This window comes from Mixophyes fleayi, chromosome 8 (genome assembly GCF_038048845.1).
Source record: "Mixophyes fleayi isolate aMixFle1 chromosome 8, aMixFle1.hap1, whole genome shotgun sequence".
Lineage (NCBI taxonomy): Eukaryota > Metazoa > Chordata > Amphibia > Anura > Limnodynastidae > Mixophyes > Mixophyes fleayi.
The window spans coordinates 68,204,579-68,230,841 of record NC_134409.1 but is presented as its reverse complement, the minus strand read 5'-3'; the positions used below and the strand labels follow the sequence as shown (position 1 = coordinate 68,230,841).

Here is a 26,263-nt window from a genome sequence, read left to right as displayed (position 1 = left end):
TTGACCCCACCTCTCTTGCAAATTATCGCCCTATCTCTCTTCTCCCCTATGCCTCCAAATTACTTGAGCGGATTGTCTGCAGCTGATTAACCAGGCACCTCGCGGACAATTCCCTCCTTGACCCTCTCCAATCTGGCTACCACCCCCTCCATTCTACCGAAACTGCCATGGCCAAGGTTACTAATGATCTCCTATCAGCCAAATTCAAGGGTCACTTCTCCGTACTCATCCTCCTTGACCTCTCTGCAGCCTTTGACACCGTGGACCACCCCCTACTGCTGCAAACTCTTCTCTCTCTCGGCCTCTCTGGTTCTGTCAATGCCTGGTTCGCCTCATACCTCGCTAATCGCTCCTTCTCTGTATCCACGTCTGGTTCTTCCTCCTCCCCCTACCCTCTCCCCGTAGGAGTCCCGCAGGGCTCTGTTCTTGGCCCTCTACTCTTTTCGCTCTACACTTCCTCCCTTGGTGCTCTCATCTCCTCATTTGGTCTTCAGTATAACCTTTATGCTGACGACATTCAACTCTATATCTCCTCTCCTGACCTTTCCTCCACCCTCCTCGCTTGGGTATCCGACTGCCTCTCCGCCATCTCCTCCTGGATGTCCGAGCGCTTTCTCAAAATCAATATCTCTAAAACTGAACTCATTGTCTTTCCTCCGCCCAGACTCCCATCCCACGATGACCTCTCTATTTTCGTCAACAACACCACCATCTCCTCTGTCACCCAACTTCGCTGCCTGGGTGTCACCCTCGACTCCTCTCTCTCTTTTGCCCCCCACATTCATTCCCTTGCCCAAGCCTGTCACTTCCAACTACGCAACATCGCCCGCATCCGTCCTTTTCTCTCTCAGGATGCCACCAAAACTATCATCCACGCACCCATCATCTCCCGCCTTGATTATTGTAACCTCCTCCTCACTGGCCTCCCCCACTCCCGTCTCTCCCCCCTCCGCTCTATACTCAATGCGGCTGCAAGACTCATCTTCCTCTCACGCCGCTCCTCCTCTGCCTCCCCTTACACTGGCTCACCTTCCCCTACAGAATCCTTTTCAAACTCCTCACCACCACTTACAAGGCTCTCTCCAACTCTACTGCCCCTTATATCTCTAGCCTCCTCTCCATCCACACTCCTGCCCGCTCCCTGCGCTCGGCCAACGACCGCCGTCTCTCCTCCACCCTTATCAGGTCTTCCCACTCCAGAATCCAAGACTTTTCCCGTGCAGCCCCCCTTCTCTGGAACGACCTCCCTCATTCCATCCATCTCTCTCCTACTCTGTGCTCCTTCAAACGTGCACTCAAAACTCACCTCTTCCTCAAAGCCTACCAACCATCTACTTAACCCCCATCTCCTCCCTTTGCTCGTCCTCCCTTCTCTCCTCTTGCCTCAACTGGCTCCTCTTGTGCGTGGTCTGTTTACCCTCCCTAAGAATGCAAGCTCGTATGAGCAGGGCCCCCTCCCCTCCTGTCTCCATACTTGTTCTTCCGCTCCGTCTTTACTGCATATGACTAGCCGGAGTTTCTGAAGTATTGGTACTTTTTGTTCATTGTTCTGTATGGTTTCACCCTGTATAGTCTACTGTTAGTACTGTGTGCAGTGCTGCGGATACCTTGTTGCGCCTAACAAATAAATGATAATAATAATAATAATAATAATAATATGGCAGCCTTGCGGCTATTGCTGCTACCACTTGCACTGTTCGTCCCTTTACAGTAATGGGAAGATTGACACGGTCATATTCCTCTGTGACCCCGTGAATGCACAGGACTTTCACTGACGGTAGCTGGGTCAACATGCCTACTGCGACCACAGTGCCGGATACCAAGGTGATTTCACTACCCGAGTCCACCAACCCTAACACCACTTGTTGCCGTATCAGGACAGTCACCCAGAACAGCAGTGGATTCTCCGTGGACGAGGATATGGTGAAACAAGCAGGAAACCTGGGGTTTAGTGGAACTACCGAACAATCTGGACGTTTTGGACATTTTCTCCCGAAGTGCCCCTGCTCACCCCACTCAAAACACTTCGCTGGGGTCACTTTGCAGTCTGTCCCAACCTCTGGCATTGGTTTCGGCTGGAAGTCTGGTTTGACAACTTTCTCAGCTGTCCGAGCCATATTTTCGACAGCGTCATACAAGGCAATAGCTGTTGTAAGCTCCTCAAACGACTGAGGGGCGGTCTGTAGAACCCATCTCTGTAACTCCCAACTCAGATTTTGTTCACAATGGTCAGGATTTCTAATAATTCTGACCAGTGTATTACGGTCAGGCTCCAACCAACTTTTTGTTAACTTTGCCAGGTCTGCCAGCTGGGCACACGTTGCAGATCCCAGTCTAAACCGCCAGTTATGAAATCGTTGTGCCTTCTCGGGCCCTGTCACCCCTATCCGTGCCAAAATGGTGGCCTTTAGAGGCTTAAAGTCCGCTGCCTGATCTTCAGGCACAACCATATAGGCCTGCTGGGCTTCAAATAAGGAGCCAGTTTCTCTGCCCATTCACCTGTTGGCTACTTAAGACGTACCGCTGTCCTTTTAAACAACGATAAGAATGCCTCAACGTCATCTGAAGATGTCATATTTTGCAAGGCAGCGGGTTCTTGCTCACTTTGTCTGAGCTGGCTGAGCTCCGCCCACAACAGTCTGTTACTTTCCACCTGAGTCTCGGCAACGGCTAGCATTTGGCCCTGCTGGGCCTGCTGTGTGGCTACCACATTAGTTAACGCTCTGAGGATTTCCTCCATCTTGCTATCTGATCTGGCGGGATAGTAAAACTGCACTTCCCTTAACATACACTGACAAGCAAATGGGAGAAACAACAACAAAAGAAAAAACACTTCTTTTTTTTTTAAATGTCTGCTTAAGCAGTAATGTCTTAGCTAGCAACAGCTGCTACATTTTACCTCCAAATGAGGAACAAAACAAGCAGTACAAAAAAACAGTGAAAGAAAGATATGCACACCATAAAAAAAAACTTTTTCAAATGTCTTAACTAGCAGCACCTTGCTACATTTTATCTCCAAGGAGGAACAAAACAAGCAGTAGGAAAACAGAGAAAACACAAAACTTTTTTTTCCTGTAAATCAAACTTATCTTTTGTTGTCTGGATGGCTGGGTGGACAGCTGTGTTTTTGGCTGTCCTTTTAAGATCCCACAATGACACCACTTTGTAAAAATCACCAAATAAAGACTCCTTGCTTCATGTATTCTCAAGCAGTAGCTGTTTTATTTGCAGTATAAAACAGCACATCTCCAACATAAATAATCCATGGCTTCCTGACACACTATCTTAGCCCACAATCCCTGCCTATTTTCCAGCCACTTGTCGGCATCCGAAGCCCTGCCCACCAGATCCCACAATCCCTTTATACACACCACAGCAATCACACCCATGTTGTGTATCTGTGTGTCTGTGTGCTGTGGGAAAGACTAAGTGGGAATTTAACCCTGTCTGCAGGCTGTATCTTCAAACTCTCTGGGATTTTACCTCTCCCCATGCAGGAAAGGTGTGGCAAATAACCCTCTTTGCCACATACCCTTTCCCTTAGCTTTGCCATACTTGGTCATTTGACGCGATTCTCGGTGAATCACGCGGGAGGGGGCGGGGTGAGGCCAATCGCGTCATTTTGGCCCCGCCCTCCCTCGACGTACATGACGGTTTCGCGGGGGCAAAATGACGCGATTGGGCCCGCCTCGCCCCCTCCCGCCCTTCAGTCACGCCCCCTCTCCCGGAAACAAGTTTCCAGGAGTAGGTAAGTATGGTCTAAAACTTTGTTTGTGTTACTAATCATAATGATACAGAAAACAATTGTGTTTGGTACCAGTCACCGTGTTTCAACAAATGCACTGGTTGTGATAACAAATTAATGTATATTTGTATTTCTACAAGTTTATAGCAAATAGAGCTAATTGAAAGTAAAGAAAAATATGATACTGTGCCATTCAGTGTATTTCATAACTATAGCCATATCACAATGTATTGTCTGTTTTTTGAACACATAAATAGATAATGATAGTAAAGTATAGAAAGTAAAACACATTTTGCACCAGTCATTGCTTTAAAAGAAATACTCAAGTTGACCTCACAATGTATTTCCTGTTTTTTTGTAGACATACATTAGGCAATGGCACATTTTTCTGTTACGACAGTCATTTTATTTAAACAAATACATTGGTTAATTTTAAAATGAACTCCCTAAGGGTATATTTGCTAAAGGGCGGTTTGCTTAAAAGATTGGATTTTGGCAGTCTAAAAATCTCTGCATTCATTAAAGTCCAAACCACCAGTAAAACAACTGAAATCAACATTTTTACAAACCTTCATTTTACAGATCGCCATCAATAACAATGATCAAAATACAAACAGTCAGATTTACTAAGCTGCGGTTTGACAAACTGTGTGAAAACTAAAAGAGGGGCATGATTGATGAAATCACAATCAATTGGTCTGTAGATAATTATAATGCCTATAATAAGGGCCAAAAATATGTTTACAGCTGCTGCCCAGAGAGGGATCCGGAGATCTTTCTCCTGTGATGCTCTTCCCATAGGATTGAATGGCTAATGCCATTGAGTATTATGGGGGCTATGGTTCAAAGCTGTAATTTGCCTAATGCAGGAGATATCTCCGATATCTCTTCCATTAGGCTTTTATTAAATTAACTTTTTGCTTAAAAATGCCATGCGGAAAAATCAGTTTCCGATTATTATAGTGCTTTATAAATAGGCCTGAGTGCTTTTCATTAAAATTACCACTATGTGGCACCAACCTACTTTATATTGATGTGTGTAGGTTTATTACTATGCAAGCCATGCCTAAATAACAATCTAAATATATTACTTTTATAAAGACATTAATCCCAGTGGTGTGTGACCTCTGGTACAAAATCTGATATAAAGGGCTTTCTGACAAGCAGAAGCCCAAAACGTGACTTGTTTAGTATACTTTAGGCTGGAAAAGTTTGGAGTCCTGTACTGAAAATGCAAAAAATGTATTATATTACAAAATGTTAAACCCAGAATGATTAGGCTCTTTAATTAAAAAAAACCCCGCTCCATTATGGCCAGATAAAACTACCCCATTGTACAGGCATATATAAGTAATATCTGAACTTTTGTAGTCAATAAAATATTAACCTCTACCAGCCCCATCTCACTGGTATTTAATATTCTAGTGATAGTTGAGACCAGAGAGCAGCCATGTAACTACCACACAAAACAGATATCATGTCCCCCAAATCTGCTCTATTTATTAAATACCACCTAAGACATTTAATTAACCCTGTAGGCATTTTCAGACCCTCTCTCCCCCCCCTGCAGACATATTCAGCCCCTCTCCACCCCCCCTGCAGACATTTTCAGCCCCTCTCCACCCCCCTGGAGACATTATCGGGTCCACTCTCTCTCCCCCCCCTGCACACATTATCGGGCCCTCTCTCCCTACCCCCCTGCACACATTATCGGGTCCATTCTCTCTCCCCCCCTGCAAAAATTATCGGGCCCTCTCTCCCCCCCCTGCACACATTATCGGGTCCACTCTCTCCCCCCCCCTGCACACATTATCGGGCCCTCTCTCCCCCCCCTGCACACATTATCGGGCCCTCTCCCCCCCCCCCTGCACACATTATCGTCCCCACCCTCCCCCCCCGCACACATTATCCGGTCCACTCTCTTTCCCCCCCTGCACACATTATCGGGTCCACTCTCTCTCCCCCCCTGCACACTTTATCGGGTCCACTCCCTCTCCCCCCCTGCACACATTATCGGGCCCTCTCTCCCCCCCCTGCACACATTATCGGGCCCTCTCTCCCCCCCCCTGCACACATTATCGGGTCCACTCTCCCCCCCCCCACTGCACACATTATCGGGTCCACTCTCTCCCCCCCTGCACACATTATCGGGCCCTCTCTCCCCCCCCTGCACACATTATTAGGCCCTCTCTCCCCCCCCTGCACACATTATCGTCCCCACCCTCCCCCCCGCACACATTATCCGGTCCACTCTCTTTCCCCCCCTGCACACATTATCGGGTCCACTCTCTCTCCCCCCCTGCACACTTTATCGGGTCCACTCTCTCTCCCCCCCTGCACACATTATCGGGCCCTCTCTTCCCCCCTGCACACATTATCGGGCCCTCTCTCCCCCCCCTGCACACATTATCGGGTCCACTCTCCCCCCCCCACTGCACACATTATCGGGTCCACTTTCTCTCCCCCCCTGCACACATTATCGGGTCCACTCTCTCTCCCCCCCTGCACACATTATCGGGTCCACTCTCTCTCCCCCCCTGCACACATTATCGGGTCCACTCTCTCTCTCCCCCTGCACACATTATCGTGTCCACTCTCTCTCCCCCTCCTGCACACATTATTGGGCCCTCTCTCCCCCCTTCCTGGCACACATTCTCGGGTCCACTCTCTCTCCCCCCCTGCACACATTATCGGGCCCTCTCTCCCCACCCCCTGGCACACATAATCGGGTCCACTCTCTCTCCCCCCCTGCACACATTATCGGGTACTTACCTCAGCAGCCTCCAGGAATCTGTGCGCCCTCTACAGCCTGTCCTACGGGGCCGCGCATGACGTCCTGATGTCACATCGCGCTGCCGCAAACCTGAAGCGCGGGCCGGCCCACAGAGCTGTCATGACATGTGATGTCATGACGGCTCCACCGCGGCTCCAAAAATGTATTCAATTTAATTAAATCGGTGAACGCAGGGAGCCGGACCGGCCCACGGTGCCATCGGCCCTTCTGGCATTTGCCAAAAGTGCCAGATGGCCAGTCCAGCCCTACAGTACAGTAAATCAATCCAAAGTTTCAGCAGAACAGACAGGAGCAGGTCAGCAATCAGGAACTGAACATTATAACCGGCAAGGAGGCTAAGCCCTTCCTGCCTTATATACAGGAATGGACCAATTGCAGCCTAGGGGCGAGTCCTGTCATTAACCAATGGCAGCCTAATTAATGAGAAAAGCCCCTAAGTGCTAATGATATAATCATCTAACCTGCGCATACATCCGACTGCTACCTTACACCGGGGCTCGGCGCTACACATTAACATGGTGTCCCGATTGTCGCCCAGGAGACCGTCGGGACAAGGTCACTGGAAGTGACATCCTGGTCGTCATGTGGACGGCTGGGACACGTCTGGTAGGTGAGTCAAGGCGGCTTGGCACAGCTGGGGCTCGTAACACATATCTGATCTTGACACAAGATATGCTTCCTCTCACCCTCTATAATCTGCCTCTAGCCTACACTTTTTCGCTTCTCTGGTAACCACCTCTCACTCCCGCCTCCACAGCTCTTTCCATTTTGCTCCCTTTTAATATAACCTCCTTCCCTGCCTGACCAGGCTTTTCCCAACCATCAATAAGAAAAAAGACTAGATTAGTATGTTGATTCATGTGTACACACTATACACGGTTTACCTTCAGATCTGTGCTCTTCATCTGGTCCAAGAGCAGTGTAGTTGTTTAGAGAATGCTCTTCTCAGCAATAACAGAATGGAAAAAAGAAGGAAAATCCTGTGCCACTACCTTGGCACACTTGCCTCAGTACTACAAGAAACCGACACTTATATAACATCTCCTCGCTCTGTGCTCCGGGGCAATAGCAGATGCTCCAGGCACTCACTGAATTAAATTTGGTGGGTTCTTTCCACGTCTCCTCCCAGATTTCGGCCACTATGCATGTGTGCTTGTCCCTCTCCTCAGTGCAACGTGTCTTACAGAGCAATGAACACACTGTGACTGAATAGCATCTGCTTCTGTAGGCTCAAACTGCTATCCATAGATCAGGATCACTCTGAGGAGACACAAAGAGAGCAGAGGGCACCCTACCTAACAACCAGCTCCCTGTCCTCATAACCCATAGACTAGCTGCATATTGAGAAGAACTGGGAGCCAGAAGTTTGCCGGCACAGTGTCAAGAAGGGAAACTTTGTGCGGTATCATTATCTTTCTAGACAGGATAAGGGGTGAGTGATGGCTAAATTATTGTTCCAATTCTGCAGAGTGCTTACACACAGCAGAATTGGAACAACATTATCCACCATGGAACAATTTCAAGTCAGTTTGAAAATCTTGATCAACGATTTTATGTGCTTTGGATCGATAATCGTTCATCATTCCAGGGTACACACTACTGTGAAATCAGGCCAATCAGTTGTTTATCATCTGATTGGACAGATAAACGTCTGAAAACACAGTAATGTATACCTAGCCTAAGTTCTACTAGCTCAAGCTCCATATCAACTCTGAGTCTTCCTAGCTCCTATTGTCTCAACATTGTTCTTTCCCCCTTGACTGTAAGCTCCATTTTGTCTACCTCTTCTGTACTTATTCTGTTATTTACAATTGCATTTTGTATGATTTGATGTTTTTTTGCTGCAGTTTTTGGTGCCTTACAAATAAACAAGGATGGTTGATGATGTTGATTGCTGTGTCCATTATTTGATAGTTACAGGATTTCAGATTTCACATACCTACTTTCTTCACTAATACTGTATATGTAATGTTTATATGTTGACTATTTATTTATTTATTTATTTTTTAACATTTTTCTGTTACTTTAAGTTTTATTACTACATTGATTTCTGTGGAACTGAGTTGAGATAAATGTTGATAAACCCAAAACTATTTGCTTCACAATGTACTGCTATTTTAATGTACAAGAAATGTCTCCAAACTGAAACATGTTTATTATATAGTACTATGTGATGAAATCCCAAACACTCATCACATATCGAACTTTGTATAAAAGCATCATTTATTAAATGTTATTTAATTAGGACCATTTCTACTTGCATAATTAATTATCTCCATATGAGAGCTCTGTTATTTGTTCAACTCAAATAATTCAAGATTCTCAGAAGCTTTAATGAGTAAAGTATTTATTAGGCAATAAAATTGTCTGACATAAAGTATGTCGTCAACCTATATTAGACTAACATCATAGTTGCATCAAAAAGGTAGCACCATGTTTAATGTTAATGACACTCTTGTTTTGAATTCATATAAATCTGGTTAATTTCTTTATACTGTAACACTAATTGTCAAAATGTATTACAGGTTGAAGAATGCAACTCAAAGTAATTTACATTTAATATAGATAATACATTTAGAATCAGTGGGAGATTATAGTCTATTGTACAGTGCTCAGACAGGACATACTCCACAAAATTCTCTTTCATCTGAGAGTAATATTTGTAAGACGATATATTTTGTATATAGGAAATACATATATAGTCCATGAGTGGTGTTAATACTAGGATAAACAGTAACTCTCAGGCATCACTAGTAATCAACGACCTTTCATTATTGTGGCTGATATTAATATTGTATTATATACCTCCTCAAACCACGAAGAAACATAAATAATATACTTCACCTGTATTAATGCACTGTGTTGGAATAATACCAACAGCCTCTGTGCTTCATAAGGCATAATTTATCGAAGAAGATATCTAGGCCAGACCATAATGTAGTAAAAAACTAAAAACACTGAATTTGTAGTATTATTTGTTTACTGTATTGTATTAATATACCATGTACCGTCTTGTTGTTTACCCTCTGTACACTGCTGCATACCTCATATGTTGCCGTATAAATAAAGGTTAACAATAATAATAATAATAAAAGTGTAAATTACTACTCCTGTATTATAAGGAATAAGAAGTCATCTCATAGATCTGTGCCCTTGAGTATTCAACAACTTGTGCTTTTATATGTTCACAGATCTTAACCTTGACTACTGAAAGTCTTATAGTTCACAGTTAGGGTGCATTATCCCATCTCTCTTTAATTTTCTTGAGATAAAACTGTTTTTGTTCGCTTATTGCATTTTTAGATGGCTATAAAAACATTTTAAGAACTGGTTTCAGCCTGGAAATCTGTATGAAATATATTGTATGTTAAATTTCTTTGCTGTGTCTATATTTCATGTTTGTAGGTTATCATAAGTTTATTGATGATTACTGTAACTGACTGGATGTTTTTTCAATAAATTAATTCAAGATTCTTGAACCACCAGATGTGTGATTGATTATAGAAATGAATGTATTGTTCATTTATATGTACATATATATATTAAAAAAAATCAAACAAAGAAAACTTATGTCCACAAGGGACATATATAGACAGTTTTTATGTGTGTATCATTTTGTGGATGCTACAAAGTTTATATGCATACATTCAATACATTCATACATTCATACATACAACAAATTAAAGGTCTGTGCTGCTACTTATTAGACAAGACCAAACAAAATGGAAATAAAGATTATTTTTTTTAGCTATGTACCATCTGTGATATGGTCTATTTAACTGTGAATACCCTTTATCACTGTCTCATCTTCCTTTTTTTTTTTTTAAATAAATTTTATTCAGGTTTTTGTCAAATATAAACGGTACAGCATATATTATGATCATACATCTCATAACAGTATTAACATCAAGAGTTTGTAAACCTTCCTTTTTTTATTTCCCCACCACTGTGCACTACAGTACTTATTTTAGTGCTGTGAACATCTACTACTGCATGACTGCTTACCAATCAAGTACCATGTTCTACCAATGTTGAAAAGTTAGCGCTCCCAGGGGGTAAATGTATCAAGCTGAAAGTTTCCGGCAGGTTTGAAAAGTGGAGATGTTGCTATAGCAACCAATCAGATTCTAGCTATCATTTATTTAGTGCATTTTACAAAATGATAGCTAGAGTCTGATTGGTTGCTATAGGCAACATCTACACTTTTCAAACCCGCCGGAAACTCTCAGCTTGATACATTTATTGCCTGGTGTTATGCAGGGTCAGTGCTGACGATATGCAGTGAAAGGGGTTAGGGCAGTGTTAACTTTCATTGGATTCCAGAAGAGGTCAAAACAGTTCTGTTATTTAGATGCAGAAACCCTTAGATGCTTAGTGAATACATATTTTTGAATAATCAGTGCCATGGATTCTGCAAAACATTGTGATTGTATCGTGCATATAAACCAATCATCATTTTATATAGTGTACACATCTTTGTTTCATTATTATTCTTATTCCTATGATTAATAAACAGAGGACGTTAATGGAGAAGCAGACATTTTCATATATAGCTAAATTTGTATTGTCTTTTGTTTTAAAGAAAATACTTTAAGTATCTGATGTCATTTTATTTGGGTTTCCCTCATAACTATAAGTGCAAAACATGACGTGTAACTTTATATGAGTTTTCCTTGAATTAGTTACTATGAGCTCAAAAAATGATGTCAGCAGTGAAATTATAAAGCAATTATACCACATTATTGTTCATGATGCCATTGTTGAACTTTCCCTCAGCATTCTGGGATTTATTTGTGTGGTATTGATTATGATAGTACCAGGTAATAGCATAGTAATATATTTGTTGCACTTTATCACACAATATATTAAAATAATAAAACAGATTGAGTCATATTCATCAAGCTGATCAAGCAGTTAAATCATACGGAAACAGCTGTTTCTGCATGATTTAAGTTCAGCTGCCATGCATTAACTGCCTAACGGAGGAGATTTCACAGAAATCTCCTCTGTTTAGGCAAATATCGTGCAGCATCGCAGTCTCCATAGATTACTATAGGGACTGCAATGTTCTGCAATTCATGATGCTGTGATAAGCTTTGCATTGTGCAGGAAAGTAATGCCATTTCAGGATAGTGTTACCTATGGAATTTTGCGAAGCCTCTTTGGCTTTGCAGAATCCGTTACAGTGGAAGTGCTGTGTGCATGCGCACAGCACTTCCTCCTTTCACCGGTAGTGCTAGGCTGACGGTAAATAGGAATAGCATCACATATTAATCATAGAGAAAGAAGAAATTGTGTTACTGGGGCACACTAATAACCCAAGAATCAATTGTATAATTAAAATACTCAATCTTTATTATTGTTACTTTAAAAAAAAAAAAAAAAAAAATTCAAAGCAAAATATTAAAAGAAGAAAAATGAAAAATTGACTGAAAATTCAAAATAGCTGTTAAAAGGGTAAAGGGATTTATACCCCGCTAACTGGCTGTCTTGCAATTGTGTATATCAATAGGATTCATGGACTAAATAGGAATAATAACAGATCGCAGTAGATGGGTTACTTCGTAGCCCCGGCATGATGCATATTTAGTGGCACCGCATTACATTGATGCATAGACCCCAAATTGTTAAAGTGTAGCTAAATTCTAGAAAACAGTTTTAATATTTGTGGAGAAGGGCACCTGAACTATCTTATCCTTTCCTTGCCCACCACAATAGCTCTGTTTACTCACTTAGACATTTTTCAGCTCATGTTGCTATATTTCTGTGACACTTTGTTCCACATTCTTATTCACTGACTTAACTCGCTAATATAATTATTTTGCACCAGACTTTCTTTTATCTCCTGTATGTGTTAATATATCAGGTTTCTACATATTCAAAATAGACATAGCAAATATTATAGTAGAATGTTCCATCAATGTTCTTCTTTCTCAGCATATACAGCACAAAGCAATACACCTATAGAGACATAATCATGACAGTTCCAGTAAGCAAATAGTGACATTTTGGAACTGATATAATCTAGTATAAAATAGACATGAATCTCTTCTCAAACAAAATAAACAATAGTATATAAGTGGAAACATTGCAGGAATAGTCAATGTTTAATCTCACATTTGTGAAGATGAAAGTTCCAGTAATTTAAATATTTTATATATAAATCCTACAAATACTATAAAGTTGTGTAGCATATCCAAGTATATAAATGCAATTAAATTATGTGATATGGTGATATCATTTGTTTTCCTACGTACATAGTTTGATTTCATTGAATATTAAGACATAGGGCTAGATTTACTAAGCTGCGGGTTTGAAAAAGTGGGGATGTTGCCTATAGCAACCTATCAGATTCTAGCTTTAATTTATTTTTTACTTTCTACAAAATGACAGAGAGAATCTGATTGGTTGCTATAGGCAACATCCCCACTTTTTCAAACCCGCAGCTTAGTAAAGCTTGCCCATAGGCTTAAATTAAACAAAAATAAGTAAATAGACCTGTACACTCATGGGGGCTGATTCAGGCTTGATTTAAAAAACGGGTGTCAAATACTCTTAAAAAAGTGCAGTCAAAAATAGCGTATTTACACACATGTGCAGAGCCTAATATATTTTGAGCTGTACCCAGCTCCACATCAGCAGCATATGCACCAAGTCATCATCAAAGTGTATTTGCACCTGACCTCCAGCAGATGCAAGTGCTAGTTACGCAAAGGGCCTTGAGAATGGTCACAAAGGCTCTCCACAGCTAAGCAGCATGTGGCAGATTTATACTCACAGCCCATAGAGGTGCGCAGGAAAATCTATGACGTTGGGGTACCATAGTATGGTGGCACGTCACTAGTACTTGAATCGGCCCTAGGTATTTGTCATTTAAATCCAGGCTGCTTTTTGGATGTATATAGTAGATCTGTTTTAGTGCATTAGGATATTAGCTGAGTTTGGGAATTTAAAATTGATTAGTTGGGTAAGATGCAAAGTAGGGATGCTACTTACAGTATTTGCAATAATGCAAATGTAGATTAAAGAGCAGCACATTTTCACTCTTTCCCCCATATTTCCGCCATATTTACCCCCTCTCAGTCGCTTTGAGTGGCCATCCACAAGCAGTGTGCTCAGAAGAAGAGTTGGAGCAGAGTTAGGTTGTGCTCACATGGTAATTAGATCAATGATTACCATATGGGGTGAATGCTGCTTCCATCACTCCTCTGTGTGCCAAAATCCTCCGCTACATCAGAGTTCATGGATGTCAGCTGTCTTCTGTTTTTTTGCGCACAGCTGCATTGTACGTAATAACAAAATGTTACATATGGGATTTCTCTGCTTTAAAAAACACTGAGGCTCTATCTAAGTCCTTAGTATAACTGCCACCAAAACCTGATTTCCAGGGGCTGTTTTAAAGGCAATCTTATTCTGGACAATGTCCCTGACTTTCTGTATTTTTTTATATTTTCGCAGTAGTATTTAACTTGTTAATATTGCTAAATACAGTACTCATTAATCGTACTTATGCTTTATACGCCATAAGTTAAAATTTAAAGTGATGTACTAAAACATAGTGGATTTGTATGTTATATATTATTATGTAATATAATATTATGCACATTTTTTTATATCATGTTTCTGTTATGTTCTACTGCCCACACTAGGCAAAATGTGTCTACTACTTTTGAATAAAACTGTGCTACAAATGTAGAGCTTAGCAGAGTGAAGCACAGAGATGAAATGACATCAGACATGTACATACAGATGTTGCTTGGCTAATAACTCACTTACCTTATATGGTCAGGACTTCCTTTCAGCTGCCTCTTGCTACATTCAATTTCTGCCTGTTCCATGGAATGGTATTACCTCACTAAGTGGTTTCTTTTGGTTGCACTATAACAAAAGATAATAAAACATGATGCTTAAAACAGAGCATCCAGAGTATCCAACAAGTTATTGAAATTTTCTAATTTAACCACTTTTACCATGGTTTTTGTGGGAAGAAGCATCCCATATTTTTAGAAATTAATTGCTAAATGAATTCTCTTGCAATGTTGTTTATGTAAATATGTTGTTGCTGGTGTATGCCAGTAAACCCTGTAAATGTATAATAAATGGTATGAAAATGTAATACTAAAAGTACTATTATACAGGATAAAGAACTCTGAAATAGTTGAGATTATTTTTACTACTCACAAAAAGGTGAGTATACTCCTAATACTGTATATTATAGTGTATTTGATACTATGGAATGAATTTAGAGCGTAATGTATTATTATCAGTGCTGAACAAATGTTGGCTATAGCTGAAACAATCTAGGAAACGTATATCAATAAATTATGCCACATCTACAAAGCCTTCAATGTTTATAAAACTACTACTGATGAAAGTAATATGTTTAAACTAGGCACTTTGTTTGTCTTATTTTAGTACTCAAATATATTGAAATTTAACAAAAAAACAAACCATAAATAACTGTTATATTTCTTTAAATGGTCGATCTTAAATATAACCAATTAAAACCAAAGGAATATCAGCCTTATTGAGAGCTGTGTATTTTACCTTGTATGGGTACAGTTTTTGTTAAATGAGCAATAGTGAGAAGAGAGAGAAAGGGGCACATTTACCAACAACCGCATAAAATGAAAAATAGTTTTAAATCCTTATCGCATTGAAAAGGATTGAACTATTTCTCATATTTATGAAAAATCCAACATAGAAACAGCCGTTCCGAAAACAACTTACCTAACACTTTCTTTTCTCTTGTGGTCCTTCTGTGATGTTCTTCGGCTTCTTTGTAATCGTTGTGCGCATGTACTGATCGCAAAACTTGCGCATGCGCACAGAGCAGCATATTGTAAAACAAAGAAAGACAAATTAGCATGTGACAGGATAGGATCACATGATCCATCCACACGGGCGCTGTGCGGAGCAGAGCTGTCTTCAGTGAAATTTTTCAATTATGTTAATGTATGCCAGCTTGCATGGTAAAAAAATTATAATTTTTTGCTATCAAACTTTAGTAAATAGCATTACTGAGCAGTGCCCATACACTGTTATGGGGATTGCTCAGTATAACAAAGAGATATGCAAAGCAGCAGATAGCTATACTATCTGCTGTGATGCAGAGATAGTAAATAAGAATTTTACGGTTAATCGATTTTGGGCATTGAACATACTTTTAGTTTCATAAATAGGCCCCAAAGAATGATCTAATTAAGTTGTTGGTTTAGGGGTCTATTTAAGAAGCGGTGAAGAGCCAAAATGCCAGCTTAAATGCCAGTAAAAGGCTCTTTCACCTCTTTTTGTTAGTTATTAATGGGTTGACATTGGAGAAATCATAGATTTCTCTGAAATTAACCTAATTTTCGTAGTTTACCGCTGTCCCCATGGACCTCATGTGATCCCTCCCTGTCACATGACCCACCATCTTGCAGTCCGTATCTCTGTGCGCATGCCTGAGCTTTTCGGTCGGGGCATGCGTACAGGGATTCAAAGCAAGCCAGAAACCACATTGCAGAGGACCACAAACGAAGAGCCCGTGAAAGGTAACTGTAAGACAGACGTTTTTTGGAACGACTGTTCCTGTGTTGATTTTTTTAATAAATATGAAATACTTTTCAATCCTCATGAGGATTGAAATGTATCTTTCATAAAATGCGGTGCTACATAAATAAGCCCCATAGACCCCTATGTGGATAGCAGCATTTGTTAATTTATTATCTGAGTATGGCGTTACTGGTCAGTTTCAATGGAATCCAGCGGAAGCCACTCTGGCTTCGCTGAAATCCTCACAGGGAAAGTACTATGCCCAGAGCACTTCTCCACTCGACGTCCGTGTTAGGCTGCTGGTGACTAGGGAAAATACTTTGTGGAGGTGGGGGGTCAGCAGCATGAATCCCAGGGCAGCCACAACATAGTAAATTGCAGCTCTGCTTCCTTATGCTTTCTATATTGAGGACTGCTTCTCTGGGGTCAGAAATTTGTATCATGCAAGATGTGTAGCAAAAAAATTATTTTTAAAAAATTATTATTGCAGCACCGTGTTAGCCAGTAAAATCTATATGATGTTAAATACTTTAGTGTCATAAAAGACAAAAGTATTATAGGAGTGACACCTTTATTGGCTGACCCAAAAATGTATTATTATATTTGCTAGCTTTCAGAGCACAGAGGCCCCTTCATCAGGCAACTTTACAAATTAATGACTAAGAAACAGGCACAACATTTAAGAGCTGTTACATCAAGAAATTTGTACAGGGGGGGGGGGGATATATCATTAAGATAAGCTAAAGTAATAAAACTGAGGATTTCGTTATGGATGGAAGCGTAAAGTCCTATGAGTTCAGAGATCAGGGGGCCAATTCAATTGCGCCGAGAATAACGTGGCGTTAACAGTATTACCATTAATACGGTAATTTTAGGCTGGATTACATCTCGCAGCTCAGAAAGCCACCAGTAAAAATCCACCGTTGAAATTACCGTATTAACGGTAATTATGCACAGTTTTACCGTATTAACGGTAACACTGTTAACGCTACATTATTCTCGGGACAATTGAATTGGCCCCTAGAGTCACTTTGCTTTGCAGTTATTATTACTGAAAACAAAATAAATGTCAAAACACAGACTTTCCCAATAAGACAATAAGATATAATAAACCACAAAGAGGGTTGGCTTGTATGATATAGATTTCATTCATTTAAGTGTGATCGCGTATTTGGCTTGGACAGGGACTTCCTAAAATATAAGCTGCCCCATGAGAGAATGATTGCGAATAGTTTTATTTTACACATGTCCTGATTAATGAACTTAGCGCTGTTAATAAATTTAATTATGATGAAAGACGCCAACATCCACATGAAATAAAACAATAAAAACATGATAAAAGGAGAGGCTAAGCCATATTTTAACTATAGTTCTTTAAAAAAGTGATTTTGGAATAACCTCTATGCCTTTTCACGGATGTAAATGACAGACATTACCCATGTCTGTATTAGTTATAACGCATCAACATAGTTTTCCGAGTTTCCATACACGATGGCTCATCCTCAACCACACTCCCATCCATGTCACTTTCCCCAAACTCAACCTTATCGACCTTTCTTCCGCCACAAATCTATGAATGGGAAGAGATTAGCTAACCGTGTGTTTGTGTTACGCATCTGTGGGCGTGATTTCTGTTCCTTTATAAGCCTCCACACAGGCACTGGCTCTTCACAGAACAAGCATTGCGAAAGTGCAGAGGTCTGACAGCACAGGAAACCACTTGCACGTTTACTACAGACTAGTGATTACTCAGCCGTCTGGACAGTTCAGGAGCCACTCGCCAGTGGAATGATTATACACGGAATTGTGCTCTGTTCATTGCTGCTTTCCACTTATGCAGGTAATTCATTTTTTTTTCAATAATACCTTAGACTACTGGAGAAAAATGAGCTGTTTTGTCATAGATGTCCTGCTGCAGTCAATGCCTGAGGAAGGAGTAATGGAAACTGAACTTATATTTCTAAATTAGTATCCCTTTGTATTACTTTACAGAATGCAGTCTGAATTTTCCATAGACATATACCAACCTTTTTTGTCATGTCCTTGTAAAACAATTGGAGTCTTGCTTGACTAAAATTAAATACATTTAGTATAGTTACAAAATAGCCTTTATTTGAACTCAGTTATTCTGTTTATTAGTTATGCTTCCTCACTTAATGCTTTTATTTTATTTTTTTGTATGTATTTTTCCAATTTATAGCAAATCCATGCTGCTCTAACCCATGTCAGAACAGAGGTGTTTGTATGACTGTTGGCCAAGAGCGATATGAATGTGATTGTACAAGGACGGGCTACTATGGAGAAAACTGTACCAGGCGTAAGTGTTTCCACACATCCTTCTTTACCTAACGGTGTCATTGTGTAATACAGACCCTAATCTTTATTCTTTTAATTCCTACAGCTGAATTTTTAACTTGGTTGAGAGTCACCCTGAAGCCCTCACCCAATACTGTGCACTACATCTTGACGCACTTCAAAGGCATCTGGAATATAATCAATAATATTTCTTTCCTGCAGGACAAAATCATGCAATATGTGTTAACATGTGAGTAGTTTGATGGTCTCTATATATCAACATTCACTTCTAATACAAATAGACACATTCCATGTCAGGTGAATAGTTTCAAAGGAAATTCCATGCTAATCTATAAAGATTAAAATGTGAGATAAGTGTATCTTGTGCAACTGAATCCATTCCTCCGCTCTTATTTTACATTTGAAAGGCAGAGTAAAGCATGCTATATGTTTCCACTCCTAGAGAATGAAACATTTTAAGTAGTAAATGAAGTGATAGACTTGTGTTATATGTAATTGATCTAGTAGTAAATCAGTTGCTTGTTTCAGAAAACTACTCAATGTCTAGCTGCTTTCATCTATGTATGATGAACCTCAATAACTCTTATAATCATTATCCAATATAGAGACATAGCATGCTTCAAAAAAGAAACAATGACACTGCCATTGTCTAAATATATTTACAACTATAAATCCAGATTATTTTTTATCATTCCATTTGGTGTTGTAAAATATCATCTTCCTAGTTTTGGTCTAACATATGTAAACTATTACAAATATTATTTTGGCTACTACTTTTATCACAGTCTATATTCCATTTTCAATAAGTATCAGCACAGGTAATATTCATTATGCACATGTATCTAATTTGTGTACCAAATATAGGTTAGTAAAACATTAAAGAAAAATGTGTAATTTTAACCAAGATGCCATTCAGCAATGTAACTTTCACAAGCCTCCTAGAAATAAGATATATGCTTTTTTCATTTACCTTTACAGCAAGGTCACATCTGATTGACAGCCCCCCCACATACAACAGCCACTATGACTACAAAAACTGGGAAGCATACTCCAACATTTCATACTATACTCGATCACTGCCACCAGTGGGAAAGGATTGCCCAACTGCCATGGGAGATAAAGGTAATACTTAACTGGAGATATCTGAATTACAAAAGCAACTTTGTGTACCAGTCTATCATCAAAGAATTTGTCCCATTAAATTTTGGTAACTGATGGTTCAAATTCTCAAGATTTGTTGTTAAATGTAGTTCACACTAATAACCACAAAGTATATTTCAAAAACAAAATTAGCCATTTAATTACTGTTCATGACATAGTTTACTATGTGACATATATTGCATCTTGATATCTGCAATGCATAAAGAGTTAGTTTGCATGTAAATTGTTGTATTGTTGTATACAATATATGAATCAAAGGTAATTCTATCAGACTATGCCACTTTTTGATAAGTACCTCTTCCATAGAAGCCATAATTTCTATATTATCTTTTTACACCTCTTGCCTTTCTTAAATAAATATCTATTAATTACATGTATTAATTGATCACCATATTCAAGCACATAGTAATTTCTGGGATTAATGTTGTTTTTATTTTTTGCTAATACCATGACTTTTCATTACTTTTGCTGCAGGAAAAAAGGAGCTTCCAAGTGTCAATCTGATTGTAGAAAAATTCTTACTTAGAAGAAAGTTCATTCCTGACCCACAAGGATCTAATATAATGTTCGCTTTCTTTGCTCAACACTTTACGCACCAGTTCTTTAAAACTGATACCAAAAGAGGAGCTGCCTTCACTAAAGCACTAGGACATGGGGTAAGAACAATATTTGACTTATATGTCTCTCTTTTATATCATGTTTGTAGAATCTAAGTACAATTTCTTGACTCTATCTACGTTTTTACATGCATAACTAATAAATATTTTCCTGTATTATTTCTGAACAGGTTGATTTAAACCATATCTATGGAGAAAGCTTAGACAGGCAACATAAGTTACGTCTAAAAATGCATGGAAAATTAAAATACCAGGTGAATATCTTATTTCATTGTAAACCTCAGAGGAATTTTGAATAACGTCACTTAGTTCAATTTATTTTATATATACATCTATATCTATATCTATCTATCATATATATATATATATATATATATATATATATATATATATATTCTTATGTAAACACTGTTTCTTTATTTTAGGTTATTGATGGTGAGATGTACCCCCCAACAGTGAAAGATGCAGGGGTTGACATGATATATCCACCACACATGCCAGAACATCTTAAATTTGCAGTTGGGCAGGAAGTGTTTGGTCTTGTCCCAGGGCTGATGATGTATGCTACTATTTGGCTGAGGGAACACAACCGAGTCTGTGATATATTGATGCAGGAGCATCCTGAGTGGGATGATGAGCGTTTATTCCAGACTGCAAGACTTATTTTGATTGGTGAGTACAGACAACAATCCACCATAATAACCCTCTTGTGGTGGTACAGTTGTTATACAAATTCATCTTAATCCTATCATTCCAATATCATGTTGTGTACTAGAGTGCAGGACAGACATAGTTCTTCAATTTGGCCACTTACCTGTGTGACCAAGTTGGATTTTTCTTGCTATCTGGCAAGATTATACCTTGTGTGGCAGATATTACTTACACACTGTTATGCAGACCTTTTTCTTTGATAAATGTAATTAACATTCTTGTTACCTGCAAGTTGATACAAGTATTTTTAGCTGTTGGAATTAGGCATCCTGTAAAATTGTACAAAGAATAATGTAGGAACTTCACATTTTTTAAGTAACTACCACCACCATCTAATTGTAGACATTTCTGAACTAGTTGTACACAACATCAGTGAAGCTAACATATATACTTTTACTTATAAAGGGTCCTCTTAAGCACAGTTTAAAATGCAATTACCTATGTGAGCATCGAAACTTTACCAAGACAAAATTGTTCACTCATTGTAATTAATACAAATTGTAAAGTGATATGTTGTTGTGTTCTTTTTAAAGGTGAAACCATCAAGATTGTAATTGAAGATTATGTGCAGCACCTAAGTGGATATCATTTTAAACTGAAATTTGACCCAGAATTGCTGTTTAACCAGAGATTCCAATACCAGAATCGAATTGCTGCTGAGTTCAACACACTATACCACTGGCATCCTCTTCTGCCTGACGCATTCCAGATAAATGAGAGAGAGTATAACTATCAGGAGTTTATTTATAATAATTCAGTGATTGTGGAACATGGGATATCTCAGATGGTTGAATCTTTTACCAGGCAAAGTGCAGGAAGGGTAAGCATTAAATATGGTCTTGTTAGTACAGGGGCAAGTTTGAGAATGCAGAGTACTCAATGTTTCACTTAAATACATATACTCTATAAAATACATTATTTTAACAGAATTGTACAGATATTATTTACAGGAGTTTATACATGCATTAGCATCACTGGTACATTCTAGTTGATGTTATGTGCCACTGGTATTTAAAATGAAACAATATACTATGCTAATTCTTACTTTGCAGAAATGATCCCTAATCCTATGTTTTTCCTGTTCTGGATAGGTGGCTGGAGGCAGAAATTTCCCTGCAGCAGTGTTCAGAGTGGCAGTGGCTTCCATAGAACAGAGCAGAGAGATGAAATATCAGTCTCTTAATCAATACAGGAAACATTTCATGCTAAAACCTTTCAAATCTTTTGAGGAGTTGACAGGTGAGAATTGTTCGTTTTTAAAATGTTTTTGTTCATTACAGCAGGGAGATGGCTCTGACAGTGGGGTTAATTGTGTGCTTGTGTTTCATTTCATAAGTCACAAGGAGTCCAAGTTCTTATCAAACATTGTTAGCAAGTGACAGTGTGTAGTGAAAACAACAATGCTGAAATCACAGACACGCACAAGAGATTACAAAGAACATCTTCTGCATATATTAACCTTGTGTTTACCAATCATATGACTGTATTAGGACTTCATGCACAGTACAGACATTTGCCTTCATTTCAAGGAAATTATTCCCAATCTGATATAATAAGAAATGACATCTATAATCAGTTATTTCCGAACCAGAGAAGCTGGCTGCAGGTTCCTTCATTAAGCTTTAAGACAAGAAGTCTTATGAGCATAGGAAAAGGTAGCTCCATCCCACCCCAAATATCAAAACTTAGTAGACTCAGATATATATATTTTTATAGCAGATTTAATATTGCAAGAAGCTGTTTTACATCAACATATTTACAACGATTTTAGTTCCTATTTGAGTAGTTTAATTTATTTTAATAAACTACATAATGCATTTTTTTATCTTATTTTCTTAGTGAGATTTGGTTAGGTATAGAGTTAGTTACAAAACTGATATGCTGTGTTGAATTATACATGTTGTTCTGTTGCACTTGACATTTTATTTATCTAGAATGTATGGTATGATCTTAATCTGGTTTTATGAGAAACCAGATTAACAAGACTTCAGGGGAAAACATGATACTTAAAGTGGTATTAAGTACTGTGAATAGGGCTGTAGCACAGGCACATATTAAAACTGGAAAATTATATGTCTGATGTATAGTAAAGGAGAGGCTATCATCTACAATGTAAATATTTGGATTGTTAGTAGACCTTGTTTCATTCCGAGATAACAAAATCTCTTAATTTCAGGTGAGAAAGAAATGTCCGCTGAACTTGAAAAACTCTACGGAGATATCGATGCAGTAGAATTCTACCCAGGTCTTTTGGTGGAAAAGCCACGACCAGGTGCCATATTTGGAGAGACCATGGTTGAAATTGGTGCACCATTTTCCTTGAAAGGTTTAATGGGTAATCCAATTTGCTCTCCTGAATACTGGAAACCTAGCACTTTTGGTGGAAAGGTGGGCTTTGACATTGTGAATACTGCTTCTCTACAAAAACTCATCTGCTACAATGTGAAAGACTGTCCACTCACATCATTTCATGTATTAAAGCCCACTGAATCAGCAAGCATTAATGCAAGCTCAAACTCTGCCCTGGAAGATGTAAACCCTACTTTACTACTGAAAGAACGCTCCTCAGAACTGTAAGAATTTGTAAGAACCGTTAAAAGAAACAAGAAAAGCAATTAATGACCTTTGGAATGTCTGCAGTCGCTGATAACTGCACATTTAGGAACTTATTTAGAATCGGACGCAAAGTCCGTTTTAGGCGCATCTAACCAAAAAACACTACCACTCATATGCAGAAAGCACCAAATCCTCCTGCATCTTGGACGCAATTAACACTTGCGATAGCTTGCGACTCACTATGAGAGAATAGGAGGAACGCAGAATTGTGAAGGCGTGACCATGTAAATACATCCTAGTCGCAGTGAGGCGCAGACGCAACACACGTCAAAACAGGGCTAAAGCTGTGCGGCAGGAATTAGGTGGCGCAAGTGTTAGCTAGCTGCAGGAACTGCTCGCAGCTCGATAGGGTATTATGAGTGGAACACAAATGGGGTTTCTTGCCACTCGTAATACCCTACCAAGCTGCGGCACACTCCCACTCCTACACTACTTACATGGACTTTGCTTCCGACTCTAAATGAAGTCCTTACTGCATAAGTGCCTTGGTCAAATCCATACTTCCTTGAACATTTTGCATATTACGGCCTAAATTTGGTATCTACTTTTTTTAAAATTCTTTAAAATATTATGATGATCTACATGAATTTTTAACTGTTTTTTAAAATGTTTATCATTACATGATAAATACAAAGTTTGATGTACATGCAGAGGAGATAGCCATAAAATATTACTTCAGACCACTTTTTGGCTAGTTCTGCTGATAGAAAGCCTGGATAACTTGTAGGTACGTTTTCCTGTCAGCACCTACAACAAGATGTTCATGAATACTACCTAATGAACAGAATGCTATGTGGCAGACACTATAATTTATACTGTAGCTATAGATAGAGCAAGAGGAACAGTAGAATAGATAGATAGATAGATAGATAGATAGATAGATAGAGTCAAGTCATAGGTGAGTTTTTGATGCAAGATAATGACTGTTTTTGTATGTTTTATGCTGCTACAGTACTTGAAATTTTTGCTGCTCTTGATGTTTGGTTGTATAAATTAATGTATCAGAGTTTTTCTTATCATGGGATACCAGTACTGTACTCATTTTTGTAATACTTCAAATAACTTAAGAAAAGTGCTGTTTAAAACAATAACGAATTTAAAAAATACTTGAATTTCCATATAGTTGTGTTTAGAATTTTGTGAACCAAACTGTGTAGTAAAATACTTAAAGTTAAACAAGGATTAAACATTCTATTGACAATATATTATAATTAAGGACATAATGTAATACAATCTGCATTCAAAGATTCAAAGATTATATAGAGTTAAATACAGAAATGTTCCGTTATCTGTTATTCTCCATTATGATGTCTATAAGAACCAAATATTGAGGTCTTTAACTTGTCTTAATGAGAGAAACAATTGTTATGTATTGTCAATATTTAGTTTTTTAATACAAACATGTCATGTTAGGTTTCAAATCTGGCACCACTTGCCTTCCCCTGGTGCAGCCTAATGCCACCCTATAGGCATTCTTGAAAAATGAAATCACCCATGTCGATGCATGTTTTAAAGTAATATTTATTTAAACTGGAAACAGAGTTAATATTATATTGTTTATTAAGCAGGAATAAAGATATTTATAGTTTTAACATTTGCACTGACTGAAAACAATTACGTTTATGGACACTCCTCTTAAACTTGTTCTTATACAGGTCATTTTATCTCATTCACCAAAATTACATTGCAAACAACGCTTAGCTTGGACTCTTAAATGTTGTTCTGTGTAATTTTCAGTGCTGTAGGGGAGTATAGATAATATTGTAGGATATTTGACAGTTGTTTGTTTGAAATTTTCGAAAAAATGTACTTGTTATTGTTAAATTAATTCAAAATATTTATGCTAATTTATTCCATTGTCTTGATGTACTCTTTTATACTTTTATTTTTGTAAGTTATTTAATTATTTGAATATAAAATAAAATTGTACATTACAATTTATTTGTCCATTTTTTAAAATTTTTTATAAATATATGTGTGTTAATCATCCATGGCCGTCCTTCTCTAAAGATCACTGATGAGTGTTTATTGTGAAAGATAGAACATGACCCATACATGATCCATATGTTATCATACATGGCAGGGTTGGATTACCAGTTGTATAGGGCATGGTAGGCTGTTGGAGGCCCCACTCGACACTGGCCGCTTGATGGACATTTGTTATATAAAAAGTGTTTTTTTAATATCTGACATCTTGCAAGGATTAAATGTTGTGTGGCACATAAACAAGTCTGATTGCCTTGCACCAAACACAAATACAAAATGGAGACTGGTTCTGTACATGAAAACCAGAGCAAAAGTGGTAACAACTCCAGTTATTCAACAAAATTAACAGTTACACCCTTGCCAGGTCAGTGTTCATATCCAGGACCACTTTGGGCTTGGCAGTAGTACTATGTGCAGAATAATCTTACCTGTATGTATGCCCTGGGAAAGGAATTGACCAACACCTATAGTGCAGGAGATGAGTGATCAGACTGACCTTTACATGCAATCATAGTCACCAACTTGCCTAATTTGCATTCTAATTTTTTTCCTGGAAATGTCCTAATTTTTTAAAACTGACAAACTGCAAAATACAACCTGTCCCACAAGCCACCTCAGCACTTCAGTATTCAGGAGAGAGATAGCTGTCAGTGTGAGTACAGTATTAATATTTATTTAATTTGATTAACAAAACTTGATAAGAGAGCAATATACACCGATCAAACACAACATAAAAAACACCTGCCTAAAATTGTATCGGTCACCCTTGTGCCACCAAAACAG

The 26,263-nt window shown here is 38.8% G+C and overlaps 1 protein-coding gene across 1 annotated transcript; it reads left to right on the top strand.

Annotated features, from left to right (window-relative positions):
* The first annotated feature begins 17,758 nt into the window (after window positions 1–17,758).
* PTGS2 (prostaglandin-endoperoxide synthase 2) lies at window positions 17,759–25,364 on the top strand. The gene is made up of 10 exons (XM_075182674.1): window positions 17,759–17,913; window positions 18,274–18,390; window positions 18,475–18,618; window positions 19,368–19,511; window positions 20,025–20,206; window positions 20,338–20,421; window positions 20,593–20,839; window positions 21,412–21,698; window positions 21,970–22,117; window positions 23,055–25,364. Exons 1-10 carry the CDS (start codon window positions 17,862–17,864, stop codon window positions 23,453–23,455), a joined length of 1,806 nt encoding a protein of 601 aa, XP_075038775.1. The 5' UTR covers window positions 17,759–17,861; the 3' UTR covers window positions 23,456–25,364.
* The last annotated feature ends 899 nt before the right edge of the window (window positions 25,365–26,263 follow it).

Excerpts from the sequence above, each read along its gene's own strand:
- PTGS2 (XM_075182674.1), top strand. The coding sequence starts at position 17,862 with ATGATTATACACGGAATTGTGCTCTGTTCATTGCTGCTTTCCACTTAT. Across the intron at positions 20,207-20,337 it reads CTAAAGCACTAGGACATGGG|GTTGATTTAAACCATATCTA; the intron begins GTAAGAACAATA and ends ATTTCTGAACAG. Across the intron at positions 21,699-21,969 it reads CCAGGCAAAGTGCAGGAAGG|GTGGCTGGAGGCAGAAATTT; the intron begins GTAAGCATTAAA and ends TGTTCTGGATAG.